Source organism: Haliotis rubra, unplaced genomic scaffold, assembly GCF_003918875.1.
Source record: "Haliotis rubra isolate DU_JTF1 unplaced genomic scaffold, ASM391887v1 Scf143, whole genome shotgun sequence".
NCBI lineage: Eukaryota > Metazoa > Mollusca > Gastropoda > Lepetellida > Haliotidae > Haliotis > Haliotis rubra.
This window is the reverse complement of record NW_025765370.1, coordinates 1,385,922-1,402,279: the sequence shown is the minus strand read 5'-3', so window position 1 is coordinate 1,402,279 and position 16,358 is coordinate 1,385,922. Positions and strand designations below refer to the sequence as shown.

The 16,358-nt window shown below is 37.7% G+C and overlaps 1 protein-coding gene across 1 annotated transcript in view; it reads left to right on the top strand.

Annotated features, from left to right (window-relative positions):
* Positions 1 to 16,024, top strand: part of LOC124269229 (protein TASOR-like) — a 31,853-nt gene extending 15,829 nt beyond the window's left edge. The window contains exons 3-9 of the mRNA XM_046704245.1: positions 6,433 to 6,528; positions 7,212 to 7,284; positions 8,378 to 8,469; positions 9,429 to 9,566; positions 13,417 to 13,547; positions 14,836 to 15,052; positions 15,903 to 16,024. Coding sequence (XP_046560201.1) covers positions 6,433 to 6,528; positions 7,212 to 7,284; positions 8,378 to 8,469; positions 9,429 to 9,566; positions 13,417 to 13,547; positions 14,836 to 14,953 — 648 coding nt within the window. The 3' untranslated portion in view covers positions 14,954 to 15,052; positions 15,903 to 16,024. The remainder of the gene's footprint in view (positions 1 to 6,432; positions 6,529 to 7,211; positions 7,285 to 8,377; positions 8,470 to 9,428; positions 9,567 to 13,416; positions 13,548 to 14,835; positions 15,053 to 15,902) is intronic.
* Positions 16,025 to 16,358: the final 334 nt, after the last annotated feature.

Genomic DNA, 16,358 nt, shown 5'->3' with positions numbered 1-16,358 from the left:
CATTACTTTTAAGTCCTAACATTTTTCACCCCTGGCAGATAGTTAAACTTCAAAATGTTTTCATTTGTTATCAAATTAATGAAGATGGAAATATTATCGAGTAAAAAAGATTCCCTCTTTGCTGATCAATCTATACTTATACTATCAATTGTGCATGCGGGTAGCGCAGCAGGGGTCACGAACCAGTCAAGAATTCTGGGATATCATCCGGGTACTCGCGGGAGGAAAACAATAATAAAAGCAACAACCAGTCCACAGAAATTGCTCTGGATCAGTGGCCCTTTAAGTCATGATTTACAAACATACTGTAACAATGTTGAAAAAGGATGCTTGCATCATTTATGATTCTGTATGGTTATGGCTCTGTCAAGTCATGGAGCCATGTTGTGCAGGTTTGAGTAGCGATACTATAACAAAATTAAAATATCCCACTGTTAGAAATGAAACAAGGAAGTGTTTCCTTTTATTGGTATTTGGGAAATCGACTGATATGTGACTGGAATCATTGCATTTTATGGTTTACAGTTCCTGTGTCAGGAAAAAATGTCCCTAGACAAAAGCTGTAAATATTTAATTGCTTTTGTTTCTGAAAGTAGAACACGGTATAAGCCAAGACGGAAATGCAAGATGCCTGTATTTTGTGTTGGGGTTTTGAATGTTGTCATTGTAACCTCAACATACATGACTAATGTCACATTCTCTGTCCCAAAGATGGGAGATTTGTAGGTAACATAATCTGTGACCAGTGCACGAGGTAATGATGTCACAGAGAGTGAATTCAGTACGCAAATAATCCAGATCTAATGTCCATGCTCATTCATGTTAACTCCTGCAAAGTAAATATTTAAAACTCTGGCTCAACAGGTACGGAACTCTGTATCAACGAGGTACAAGACTTTGACCTTTTGGACCTTTCCATGTAAAAGACCACAGCCATATAAATTTAGAAGCTGATAATAAACTGAATATATAATGAATGTAAATAATTTGGTATGCATAGTGTAACTTCAGCCGACACCTGAATAGTTAATTGATTATGACAGCTGTACACAGAATATTCATGTGTGAAGAAGCTCATGCATTTGTTATCTGGTGGTCCGTTTTATGTCCATTGTTTCGTTGAAATTTAACTAAAATGATGTTAATGAAAGAGATGACGCAAAGTTGATGACTTATTAGAAAGACTTTTAAGTGCAGAAAATGTGTTTGTTTGATTTGGGTGTATATTCTCACAATTACCAATATTCCATCTATAATGATGGTTAATTATCAAGCCTAGACAGATAAGTTATTAACATGATGAACACTGCTTCAAACAGTTTGCTTCAATGACAAACGCTGAAGTAAATCATGTATCTGACCACCCGATTACCACTACTTGCAAAAGGGCATATTCGTTGTGATGGATTTGGACATGTTGAACATGAATTTTGACACAGAGGCATGTTGAACATGCTTTTTTGCATAGATTAAGATGGCCTTCTCTTAAACTGTTTTAGATCCAATCTGGTCTATGTCACATGGGACCATTACGACTGCAAATACAACAATCATGTTTCGAAACTAACATTTCAAGCATTAGAATGTTTTGCTGTTGATCATGTGTGTGGTACATGGTTAGGTAATGCATGAATCCTTGCAAGAAATTGCAGTCTGAAAGTCTCTATGCTGTTTTGAAAACATGATCAGTGTGACTGAAATTAGCAATAAAGATATTCAGGCTGATCCCCCATCTTATGCACATGGGTCACAGATGATAGCTAAATGCTGTACACTTGGTTGCGTGATTTGTGACACCTGGACTGACAATAACATATGTTATAGTTGGGATTACACTTTCGTGGTAAAGTACAGGTTCTTGTACTTTTGTTGGGTTAACTCTCACACACACAGTCAGGCACCTAATTGCCAGCACACAAGTTCAGCCATCTAACAAACTCTGCTTGTGGAAGGGACACCATTCTAGATGGCATTGTTTATTCATGGATCGACCAGGCTGATAACAAGCATACATTACACATTAAAGACTATGTCAGTATGTGGCGAAGGTGCAGGCCATTTTTACGAGATGAGAGTGACTGGGATGACCAGATACTTCTGTAATAACCACTAATTATCTACAACTATTAATTGATGCTCAATATTTTCTCTTTGGTTAAAATAGCAACAGGAAGGAAAAGCCTGATATTGTCAGCAACACTTTATTTCTAAATAAGGTCTTAAAGTTGGTTCCACAACTAATTAAATGCAAATCTCAGTCACGTCTGTTACACACTGTTAAACTATTTGTCTCATAAAAGATATGAAATATCAATAGTTGTATCATGTTTTTATTGAATATCCCATACATTATAGTATATTACAAAAAATAGTAACCAATAATCACTCTTGATTGTTACAGTACTTGAAATATTTTTTCAATATCGCAATGTATGATGACATCCCTATTATTAAATCACTGATAATGTCCAGGTTGTTGGTGAATTATTAACATATTGTTGGCTGTCATGTCTCTTGTGAATTATATAAATTTACATATCCTGTTATAGAGCTTGTTCTCATTGCAGGAGTGTACTGGTAGACCAGCTATCATAATCACTCATTAACTAGATACACCACAAATTGTTAATTGTAAGTCATTTTAAGTATTAAGATAACACTGATAAACCTTGTGTACTGTACTGTTTCCAGTTGTGTTAAGCCAATCCAACCAGGAATGTGAGTCGATGTTTATAGCTTCACAATAATTGCTGTGTTGTTTAATTATTTATTTTTTACAACTAAGATCCTAAAGGCGAGAATTTATTGATGTCATCTTCTATATTTTGAGGAACACATCGTTTCAGAGAATTTTCTTACCCCTTCATCAGTTACATGAAAAACTAGGAAGCAGATAGCTATGTAAGTAGAGCCTTTCGAAGTAAGCAGTGCCTATGTTCAGTGCCTGGTATTGTTGTAGTACTTCCTCATTGTCAAGTCAGTACATTTTGACTATGGAATGTATCGCTGCAAACAAATCAATCGATCACGCATAAACTGTCATGAAATATTTCAGTTAAAAAAATGTCATTATGTTCATTCTTGCATGGGAGAAAACTAGTCTCCGAGTGTGAACAACACGTCTTTTAGCCTTGGCCACTACTAAAGCAGGCTGTTTCTGATGAGTAAAATAAATTGCTAGCATGAAGTACATAAAGTCAGGTGACACAGCACACGCATTAACCTCCACTCAGTCGAACAGCTGTTTTCAATCAATTTTCAATTTGCCTTAATTTTTTTGAGATTGCAGATTGAAAAAAATATTAAATCTAACAGGACACAAAACCCACTTATTCAATTACTGATATTGTCATATAAATATATTTGTTTTGTGTGTGTTGAGTTTTTAATTATGAGATCAATAACAGCTGTGGATTATACATTCTGGTTATCTCGCAACAGACATGATGTACCTGGTGAATGTGAAACGTGACTACAAGACACTGAAATATAGCCCATTTCAGTCAACAGTCTTTTCCTTACGTGATAGAAAGACATATTCCCAATTCAGATATTGTCTATTCTGATGACGTAACATTTGGCGTACATAGGATGTTACTGTTGAATCTTTTAATGTACTATTAGCATGATTAGGGAGAAAATGATATTTGTTTGTTCACTAGCAAAAATAAAATAAATATTCAATTTTACACAAATTTGACTCGAATTTAAGATGTCACATAAAAAGATGGTAATTATTTGTTAGTCTGCATGTATAAAATGATACTTCACAAATATTTAAAAAGTTAACTTGGAAGCTTGATACAACCTATTTACATCCAGTTGTTGGTTGTAGCCTTGCTTATGCACCACATTTTGGACTTGTTCACCCTTGTATGTTATCTCACTGAATGAAGGTGAGCGTTTAGATATTAAAAGTGTTTTTCTGCTAGTAAAATGTCTATGTCTGTAATAGTTGCCAATGGTTGAAATACCATAGGACTATTCTCACTCCTTCCTTCCTCCTCCTCTTTCTCCTTTTTCCTTTTCCACCTTCTTCCTTCCTCTTCAGTAACCATGCTTGTCGTAAGAGGCGACTAACGGGATTGGGTGGTCAGGCTCGCTGACTTGGTTGACACGTGTCATCACATCCAAATTGCATAGATGGATGCTCATGCTGTTGATCACTGGATTGTCTGGTCCATACTCAATTATTTACAGACTGCCGACATATAGCTGGAATATTGCTGAGTGCTGCGTAAAACTAAATTCACTCACTCCTTACTGTATTCTGAATCTCTTTTCATTCTGGCAAATGAAGCAGTTATAATAGCTGTGTTACTTCCTGAATACTTTGCACCAAACATGTACATATATATGCCAGTACTCTCGACTAGGATTATGGAGGACCACTCTGTATGTGTTCGTTACAGGAACGAGCATGTAATATTCACATGTGTGGTTGGTTCCTTGTTCTTCCTGGAACAATAGCCAGTCAGATCAAGTGGGTGCTATTTGTATCACACACAAAGTGTTTCCTGTTTCCTGGCCAACTCTGAGCTGGAACCGCCTTTCTTCACAATTATCCTACTGTTTTGTTTGGTTGACATTTTTTGTCAAAAACTGCTTGAATGGAGTTATATTGTTAGTTTAAAATATCGAGGTGGCAACAGAAAGTTGAGCATTATGACGTCACTATCATTGAATAACCTTGGTTGGTTACACAACACCTGTTTCAGATAACCAAAATTAACTCATAAAGATATACAGAATGTGTGTAATAAACGTTAATAAATGTTGCATGTTGGCTTCAGGACTGAAACAAATTAAGCCAGAAATCCATGCTGTTGTAAAATTAACTAGGTTCGCAAAACATAGGGTTTTACAATGGCAGTACACGATCAAGGGCAGTACAGTTGCTGTACTAATTAATTGCATGTTCATTATTGTCAATTGTATTTTGTTTTTGAAATCATTAGTCCCCCTACCATCCAGATAAGTACTGCTGCTAGTGAATGAATAACAAACCTGCAGGTCGCACTGTCATAGAACTTTGATTGCAAACGATACCGTATGAATAATAACTCGGTTTTTTGTACACCAAGAATTATAAGATCTCATCAGCAAGGGATGTTTTTTTAGGTAACAATGACATGTGTCAACCAGGTCAGCGAACCTGACCACCCAATGCTGTTGGTCGCCTCTTACAACAAGCATAGGTTGCTGAAGACCAATTTTAATAAAGATCTTCACGGGTATATAGGTATGGTGTGTGGCATTGATCTTACTACAAATATATGCCTCTACAATATGGCTGGAAAACTGCTCTCATTAATTTCATAATACATTCACTCACCATAGACTTTAGAGTAGGGCTGGGTATTGCAGAGAATTTTCATATTGCGATATATTGCAATGCGAAATCATATATTGCGATATGTATTGCAATATATTGCATAAAGTCTCTTTTAACAAAAAATGACTCATAATCGCGTTAATGCTTTATTATAAAGCAAAAACACGACAAATTCACAATGCTTGATTGAGCTTTAATAACAACATTTAATCATGACAAAATAGAAACCGTGAACTTTTTCAACCCAAATGCTGCTATGCTTAAACCTTTGTCCTAGTATTTGTTCGTTGTTGGGTGTCACCATTTTACAACAATCGCATGACTTCCGGTGTGAAAAAACGGATATATCCGAAGATTTCCATGTGTTACAAAGTTTTCCTAACGCATGTCAAAATACCGGTTTTCAATCAGCGTATCGCAATACGTATCTTTTTGATGACTGAACCGGTAAATACCGGTAAACCGGTTATATTGCACAGCCTTACTTTAGAGCCGCCATATAGCTGGAATATTGCTGAGTGCGGCGTAATACTAAACTCACTCACCTATAGACTTTAGAGTCAGTGAGTGAGTTTAGTTTTACGCTGCTTTTAGCAATATTCCAGCAATATCGCAGTAGGGAACACTAGAAATGGGCTTCACACATTGTACCCCTGTGGGCAATTGAACCTTAGCCTTCGGCGTGACAAGTGAGACTTTGACCACTAGGGCCTAAAAAAAAAAAGCTTGTGGTTCCGATTTCCTAACCGACCCTAAATATTCCCGCCGAGCCTAACACTTTTTACTCACCACATAATAAATTAAATTTATTTTCTGACACATGAGTAATGTAAAAATATTTTGCAAAAAAACAAACCCTACCTACCTACCCTAGTTCTGAAATGTAGGAAATCGGAACCATAACATTTATTTTTTTTTTTGGCCTAGGCTACCCCACCACCCCTCATAGACTTTAGAGGTTTAGACATGAGGTAATCGTGTTTAATAATATGTCAGTCAATTCATCCAGTGTGGTCCCCAGTGGAGGGCTGGTCAGTGTGTATTCAGATGAAGTACAGTACTCTATTGTTTTAAAGCATAATTTGTTTGTATTTCAGTATCTGGAGAAACGTCGAGAGCTGAAACAAGCAGGATACTCAGACAGAGATGTTGCTGATAGCTATGCATTCCTCCTTGTGGAGAGTGAGGCAGAGGTATGTATTTCTTGAGTAAGTAAAACGAGTGATGGAAATTACTGCTCCCCGAGGCCTGAGGCTAGTAGAAATTACGGTTGGCAATAGGCATGTGATACCAATTGCTTTATGGGCATGTTAATAGTTTGTTTTTCAGAGAGCTTCAGCTGGAAAATAGAGTGACTGTTGATTACAGGGACAGTGATACAATTATTGTTAATGTTTATAGCATGATGTTTTATGAAGTAAAATTATCTTATCAGACTAAGAATAATTTGTGGACATACGTTCGTCTCATGTTTATCTAGTTTATTATTTTACTCAAAATGCCAGTCAACAATATCCATATTAATTGCTGCGAACTGTGTGTGGTGAGACAGGTGGATGCTGAGACCTTGCTGACAGACACTGCAGGGTGTTTGTTTTGGCAAATTTCCTTCTGTACAGCTGTACCTTATATCCTCAACGGTATATGAGATAAATCTCTGAATCTACTTTTTTAATCATTTTTGTACATGCCTATGAATATTTTAATACTCTGGCAATGATGCTGACATACAGATTTACCTGACACACAGATTTACCTGACCTTGATATGTCGATGATGTTTACCTATTTTCATTATGCTATTTGGGATATTTGTTTCACTTGTTTGCTAGTAAGAGTTTCAGCTAAATATTCTAGCATATCTGTTTCTGCTGCAGGTGGAGACAATATGCAAGGACGGGGTGAAGATAGGAAATCTCACTACATCCTGTTTGGGAGACCCAGACATGGGTAGGTTGCTCTCATATGATGGCATTGATGAATATTTATTAGGTAATATTTTGTTGCACAGGTGTGTATGTTTAGGTATTGGTCTTAGTCCCATATCCTGTATAATTGCTTTTGTTAGCAAGCACGGGTTTATCACAGCTTATACATAATCAACAAAATCAATAGTTTATCTATTTTTATCATTGTGAACACGTATCAGTTGAGATCACGTTTAGGAGTACATGTGTAATTGATATCCAGTCTTATATGGTCTGCACTGATATGGTAGCATTTAACATTGTCAGTGGGTCTCCTGTATACCATGCTTGTAGTTAGAGACGGCTAAGTTGTAGTCAGGCAGTTCCCCGGCAGCATGTCATTTGGTTCTCTACAAGCTTCCATTACTGTGGCTATTGTGTGTACATTAGGACTACTGCTATAAACAACGCCCACTGACGATGTCAGTTACCACGGTCCCAGATAAGATACATCGTTACGTAGTGCACAAACTAAGTTTACCATAACCCCACTAACTTTTGTTCATTGCAAACAAATATACATGAAATGTCATAACACCCAAAGAAAACTAGGAACTCCCAATATGAATAACGGGTGTTAATACTAAATGTAATTAGGTTAAATGTAATTGTATACATGTATTTCTAATACAAAGTTCTCAAGCCATTGTTTATATATTTGGTTAGTTTCCCATCACTACTCATTCTCTTTCATAACAGAATATTGTTTCTTCACACTGTCAGGGACTAACACAAGGCTCAACAATTGAAACCTTTATTTTGGACAGCTAGGATCATCTATCAATAGTCAAATATCAGCATCCACTGAACATGAAACCGTGAAGATCGGGGTTAGAATTGGTCTTCAGCAACCCATGCGTGTCGAAAGAGACTACTACTGTCTGGTCCAGTCTCAATTATTTTCAGATCACTGCCATATAACTGGAATATTGCTGAGTGAAGTGTTAAGCAATAACCAAACCAAATTGACTTGTTTGGTCCAGGAGACCCAACAATTTTTTTTGGAAGGAACCTTCATTTGTGCTTGTCTGGTATTTCTATTACATCCTGTCGTCCCCGCTACTGTTTCTATATAGGTGTGCAGTTGAGCAAGCATGCAGATGTGCTACGTCCCACATCCATCCCTGTCCGCAGCAAGGGGATTATCATCATGTTTAAAGTGATGAAGGTAAGTCATAACTTTTGGTGGTTGATATTGTCAAATCCACCTTTCCGTATATAGGCTCTACATTGTATTTTGTCCGGAAGGGAATTCTGGTTCATGTTTGAACTTGGTATTGATCTGCAGAGGACATACAGTAAAAATTTATGTGTGTTACTTGTGATGTTATAACTGATATTCATCACCTAATGACCAATATGCAATAAATACGCCAAGTAATTACATATACCATTGGAACTTATAATACTTCGATCTAACATAGTAATACCTAGGAAATCTGTCTGTCTGCCCATGCGGAGACGTTTTTGTTCAACCAAGAACCGGAAAACTGTTAGTTTGATTGTTTTCAAATTTAGGGACCACCTGCATGATCTAAAAGAGAGATAATGAGGATTTCTTTTTTTAGAATTACAGCTATTTAAAAAATTTAACTTAGAAACGTTTTGTCATGATAGTTCTACTACTACTATTGTGATGTCTTGCCATTATCATTGTGTCAGAGCTACAGATAACTTTTGGGGTCATTGAGTTATTTACTCGCTTGTGTTCATCTCAATTGGGTATCCGAATTTTCCTTTGAGTAACCAAATATATTGTACCAACCTCACTAAAACTCAATTCGGTATTTTGCCATTTCCCCATTAATTATAAAAATATAATAAAGTTTAAATGTTATTTATATTGGATCTGTAATATGAGACACGATAAGGAAGAAAGTTGCCAAGTTCATGTGCTGAAATAGAACCTCTGAATATACCTCAGTTATCTTATCTATGCACCAGGACGCAAGCTATGATTGGACATTTTTGTGTGTACGCTTGTAAGATCAAATCTACTGAGTATTTACAAAAAGTCAAGCGTACTTGCACGCAACAGACTTAATAAGAATTGAGTTTTCATGTAAATATTTGCGTAATTTACGCAGATACGCAGCTTATCTGTACCTCTGTTGTGTTCTGTGACAGGGTCACGTGAAGCCAGTGTTTGAGAACCGCGGTATGCCCTACTTAGAACCTACTCCCAACCACGAGTGTCACGTTTCCAAGGCAAATCCGCAAGATGGGAATACAGTCACTCTCACACAGCTGTTTGAAACATCACAGGTGAGTCAGTCATCCTACATTTTGGGTGGTGAGGTTGCACAGTGATTGCACCACTGCTTTTCACACCAAATATCCAGACCTGCGAAGATGCAGGTAAGAATAGGTCTTCAGTAACCCATGCTTGTCGTAAGAGGCACCTAACGGGATCGGGTGGTCAGGCTTGCTGACTTGGTTGACACATGTCATCTTATCCCAATTGTATATATCGATGCTCATGCTGTTGATCACTGGATTGTCTGGTCCAGACTTGATTATTTACAGACCACTGCCATATAGCTGTAGGATTGCTAGGTGCGGTGTTAAACAACATACCAACCAATTATACAAGCTATTAAGTACTAAATTAAGGGCTATATCTAGCACCCCCAGCTGTTCTTGCTGCTTTGTTTATTGATAATGGCTGAAAATAACCATAAACACATTTGTTATCAGCTCTTGATTATAAGAGAAGCTCATACTACAACATGGATCAAAATGAATTTTTGAAATGTCAGTTTGATACAATAAAACTTCACTAATGCAAACACTACCGCTTTCACTAATATTGTATGAACATCTGAATCACTTTACAACACAAAAACACCAACCCACTGTTGTATGTTACTAAAAATTACGTGTGCATTTTGTTCTGTCAAAAACTACATCGTATCCATTCTGTGATTTCATATGATGCAACAAGGATGGGTGGCAAACTTTGTCATTATGAATGTGAGATTTGAGAAAAACTAAGCTGGATATTGGAGTAAACTCGATGCATGTTTCCTCCTGAAATACCAGTGATTCAGTTAAAAACAAAAATTATGTAACACAAGAAAGTATGACACAATGGCTGAATAAATTTTATATTAAACTACTTTGATCTCTTCTAATATTGTGGTATTTTAGTTGCAGATTTTGATATACAACACCCTTTAACACCAATAACTATAAGTGTACAACTGATTGCTATGTTGGTACAGAATTGTCATGCTTCGACAAATCTGACTTTGAATGAGACATGGTAAGGTGACATTAATGTTTATCCTTTATCAACTAATGTTCATTTTGCAGGCTTAAATAAATGTAATATACTAGTTATTGGTGTAAATAACAGGGATTTGGTAGATCACACATGATTTTGCTGAAATTATTGTAAATTATTTTGAAAGTTCATGCATGCATTGTTCCAACATCATAGGGTCTGTGGGGTAGCCTTATTGTTGAACATGTTCACTCATCTGACCCGAGTCCTAGGTTTGATTCCGTAGGGATACAGTATCTGAAGCCAGTGTCTGATGTGACCTCTGTAATATTTCTAGAAATAAAAACATATTCTCACTTACTCACTTGCCCACATTGAAAGCAGTTATGGACTTCTTTGTAATGCTATCTTTCAGTTAGATTAGATAGACCCAACAGGTTTAAATTATTCAGTGACCGATCAGTTACACAATGCAGACATGGATGACTTGTATCAGTAATATAATCTCAACAAACAATGGTTTAGGATATTGACCTAGTTTCTTTTCTTTTCCATTGGATTTTGGTTTGACAGTACTCCAACCTGTATCCCATAATGTACTGTAGCCACACAAATGTTGGCATTCCATTCCCAGTGATGCACGTGTCATGGCTCCTGATCACTTTGTCAGCCATGAAGTCAACTGTGTGCGAAATTTACGCTGATCCTGTGGTCCCTGCCTAGTGAAAATTCATCAGGCCCATGATAAGTTTTCAGTAGTCCTGGTGGCTAGTGAATTTTGTATTGATAGTTAAGTAACTCAACGAATGTTATTTTAGACCAGTGAGGTACAAACAGGACCACTAATTATTGTCCACTCACTGGTCCTGTGGACTAGTGGAAAATTTTGAAAGGTTTCTTTCCCTGAGTCAATAAGTTGTCATTCACAATTAGTATTGAGTGTTATTTGTGTATTCAATATGTTTTCATAATATAGTCAATATTTCACTTCCCTTTGGGGTATTTTTACATCTACAAGTACACAGTTTTATGTTTAGTTCAGCTTGAATGCCATTGACTGTATTGTATTTGTTCTTGGGACCCGTGAAGATCCGGGTTAACAAACAGGATTGGGTGGTCACTCGTTGACACGTCATCGTATCTCAGTTGGGCAGATCGATGCTCTTGCTGTTGATCACTGGATTGTCTGGTCCAGACTGCCGCCATATAGCTGTAATATTGCTGAGTACAGCGTTAAACTACAACCAAACCAAATACAAGTTGAATAAACTCAGCACCATCGGTATACTGTTGAAGTAAAACTGATGTGACATTAAATGTTAAGTCACTGACTGGCTGCAGCAGCACCACATAAAATCAATGATAAGTGAGACATAGTGCATTATTTATCTGAGCCGAGTTTGTGTATGTGAGATACCTGCATTCCACCAGTAAACACAGATCTAAAGAAATACAGGTACTGAAGTCACAGGATATGTGGGGTTCATTACACAGAGTATTCTATTGTTGTTATCCCCCTCAAAGCGTTTTCCGGGGGGTATTAAAATGGACTCTGTCCGTCCGTCCGTGCACATTTGTCTTTTCCGGAGCATAACTCTAGAACCCTTCAATGTTTCTTCACCAAACTTGGCACATAGATAGATCTGGTGGTGTACTGGTGCCTTTTGCTAGTTTTGGAATTCTGAATAAAAGATTTTTGGCATTTCCATGGCAACAAGTTCGACTTAGACTGAAATTGGTGGTTGTGCTCTTTTCCGGAGCATAACTCTAGAACCGTTCAATATGTTTTCACCAAACTTGGCACATAGATAGATCTGGTGGTGTACTGGTGCCTTTTGGTAGTTTTGGAATTCTGAATAAAATATTTTTGGCGTTTCCATGGCAACAAGTTTGACTTAGACTGAAATTGGTGGTAGTGCTCTTTTCCGGAGCAGAACTCTAAAACCGTTCAATATTTCTTCACCAAACTTGGCACATAGATAGATCTGGTAGTGTACTGGTGCCTTTTGGTAGTTTTGGAATTCTGAATAAAATATTTTTGGCGTTTCCATGGCAACAAGTTTGACTTAGACTGAAATTGTGGTAGTGCTCTTTTCCGGAGCAGAACTCTAAAACTGTTCACTATTCCTTCACCAAACTTGGCACATAGATAGATCTGGTGGTGTACTGGTGCCTTTGGGTAGTTTTGGAATTCTGAATAAAATATTTTTGACATTTCCATGGCAACAAGTTCGACTTAGACTGAAATTGGTGGTTGTGCTCTTTTCCGGAGCATAACTCTAGAACCGTTCAATATGTCTTCACCAAACTTGGCACATAGATAGATCTGGTGGTGTACTGGTGGCTTTTGGTAGTTTTGGAATTCTGAATAAAATATTTTTGGCGTTTCCATGGCAACAAGTTTCACTTAGCCTGAAATTGTGGTAGTGCTCTTTTCCGGAGCTGAACTCTAAAACTGTTAACTATTTCTTCACCAAACTTGGCACATAGATAGATCTGGTAGTGTACTGGTGCCTTTTGGTAGTTTTGGAATTCTGAATAAAATATTTTTGGCGTTTCCATGGCAACAAGTTTGACTTAGCCTGAAATTGGTGATAGTGCTCCTTTCTGGAGCAGAACTTTAAAAACCTTTCAATACTCTCCTTCCACTTTTCTATATACACACCTAAATATTTGACATAATCATAACTCGTAGACATAATCATGAAGACTATTTTGCCATTGCGGGGAATATTGATGACTTTGTCTTCTTGTTGCTTTAATTTCTCGAGCATATTTGTTTGCAAGGAACACATAATTGGGTATGCATGGTTACTTACTTTAATAAAATACACCTCGTGTAGAGCTCTGCTGTGAGTTACGTCAGTTGATGTGTGGTGGTGTTTCCAGCTGTACTTGTATGAATACGGAGACCTGACGGTGGAGCAGCGGCCACGCCACATCTGTCCCTTCGCAGTCATGTCCTTCAACTACAAGGATGATGTCAAGAAGATAAAGCCCATAGAAGTCCCAATTGTCAGGTTTGTTTAACCTTGGATTGTTGCAGGTTGGCGTCCTTTACACCAAACTGTTACTGTGCCATTGAACAACATTATGAGTTGTGTCCGTATTACGAGGGTTATACACCTGGTGTACCCTATGATGTACACCTGATGGCTCGAGCTACATCAAACTATATGCCCCAAGGTTGCAACGAATTGCTGTGATGGCAACTGCTTGTGTTTTTTAACATGGATATAAGAACTAAAGTTTGGCAATTCAAATTCAAAATATTGTTTAATCCTCTCACCATAATAACTGTGAAACGTCCCCATAACTGTGAAACATTAATAACTGTTCACAATATTAAACTGCAAGTCACAGAAAAACATCCCATAAAGGTTTGTACTGTATGACCTAGGACACAGCTGATGAAGCAAAAGAATGAGTCCAACTCAGCTTGACTCCAGACCGTTTCTAGGACTTGCGTCCTGCCCCACAATGAAGTACGCACAATGTGACACATGTGGTCTCATCTTAAGCACGTCAGTTTGTCCAAATTTGCCTCTGTTCACCCAGCAGTGAATGGGTACCTTGTGGAATAAGTCATGCTATTAACCTTTGAGCGCCCCGAGTGCAGCTTGAATTATCCGTGGTACAATGTCCATTGTGTTGTGTGCACCTAGAGCCACGTGTCCAGGCAGCGTGGAGTTCAGCCCTATATAAGTAGCCTTATATTTATTACTCATATCACAGGGGAAGGTATTTTTCTATCAATGACATTGACATTCTGAATGTTGCAATTTTGAAAAAAGTGATGTTTCGTTTGTTGTCCCAAGAGTAAGAGTGGGTTGCAAAATAAGTCATTTATACCCCTTGATAGCAGGTTGCACAAATGTTTATCAAAACAGCCAGGTCCAATCAGATTAGGGTGTTTGACATGTAAGATCAGATTATATATGATCCCACCATTTGTAAAGAGCCGAATTCCCTCCACCAAGTGATCCCCAATACTGCCACAAGGTACAAGCAAAACTTCAGAAACAGTAAAGCTCGTTAATTGTAGAAACTTCTGAAGCAGTGTGTCATTAATCCTGATTTGAAAGCAAACCGAGAAAGTGAACCAACTTGGAGCATTTCTGCATGGCAATGCAAACCTAATTATCATCAAATACTGATTAATTGCCTGAAATTGTACCCAAAAATATCCTCTGTATGAGGTCATCGAGATCCCTATAGATTTTTCTACCACTTCTGACTTGATCTTGTGTTTACGTCCCCGAACTATCGGGCTGTAATCATCTTCAAAGTGCTCTGTTTCCATTGTAGCCCCAAGTTGTCAAGCCCTAAGGTATTCAGCCCTAAGCTGACAAGTCCCCCCTGCCTACATCAGCCCTACCTCGAGACCTCCGTCATCCTCGTCGCCGTACCGGGAGTCGTCAGATGAGGAGTACGCCACATGGAGCGGACGTCTCAGTGTCAAGGGGCTGTTCACCTGCAAAGTGGAGATGTTCTCTACAGCAGCCTGCATCAAACCTGTCAAACTGTGAGTTTCTGTCTCCATGACAACAAAGTAACATCAGCGTTCTGTGTTATTTTGCATGATCAACACGCAAAAGGAACATGGTTTTGTGCAGTTAGTGCAAAAAGGTTATACTGAAATAATCTTTTGGTATCATATTCTTTGAGTGAATTGTCAAAAGAAAAATAATGCATTAAAAGTTTACTGTGCAGTTTCGGCTGCCTGAAGCTGAAGACTGTCTTGTGACACAGTTTGTAACAACTAAATGTTTCGGAGGTTATGATGTTTAAGCATACGATATTCATCCATGCTGTTAGAACTGTGAACTGAGTTATAATTTCTATGAATGTATGGCTTGATCAAGTGCCCCTTTCATAATTGATCATTCTTTAGACTATAGATTGCAAGTAAAGCTTCAATTGATTAAACCCACAACCGAACCAAAGTTTTTTTGTGATATATTTAAGTGGCAGTTTTTAAGCTGTTGTATCAATGAAAACAGAAATGACTTCTTCATATCAATCATTCTTTCAATAAACATGTCAGTAAAGATGCTAGTATCTTTACCAAGCTACTACCATGGCTGATTTGGTGACATAATTCATATAGTGATAGACCCTGTACTTGTATAGGACATACTTGTACATGAAGAAGGGTCGCATCTCCACTTGATTCACGCATCAAGAGATAGAGTTGTAATAGATAACTAATGGAATATTAGTATATCTAAATCCACACGAAAATGTCAGAAGTTTTGGAAGAAATCTGACAAGTTGTGGAAGGAAGACAAGCATAATTAGCATGAGTTAGGATTAGTATAAAATATCAATTTTAGTCAGAAAATTACATTATTTGTAAATCTATCCTTTTCCAGAGGTACCACCCTGAATGTGACAAAGAAGTGCAGCTTGCCGCTCGCTCAGAGCAAGTACTTCGGCCAGCTGAGCAGCTTGAGGAAGAACGGGGAAGTGTACTGGCGTGGGAATTACATCAACGTTTGTGAACTTCGACCTAACGTTGACAGCCGGTCACAGTTCCAGAAAGTGATGAACTATCTAGGAAAGAACAACAGTGTAAGATGACTGATGTAGCATCTGATTGTTTAGTGGTGATGTGTAACTAAGTAATAAGACAAACTACCATGTACGGCTTACTCTTGTTATATTTCTGGGCAAGAGTTGTTCAAAACTCGGTTATCTTTTAACCAGCCGTTAAGTACATTTAACCGACTGTTGCCTAATAACAGAGGGTTATCTTTTTGTTCAAAACTCTGTTAACTTTTAACAGGCTGTTAACGTGACGTTACGTTAACACACCTAAGGACCGCCGC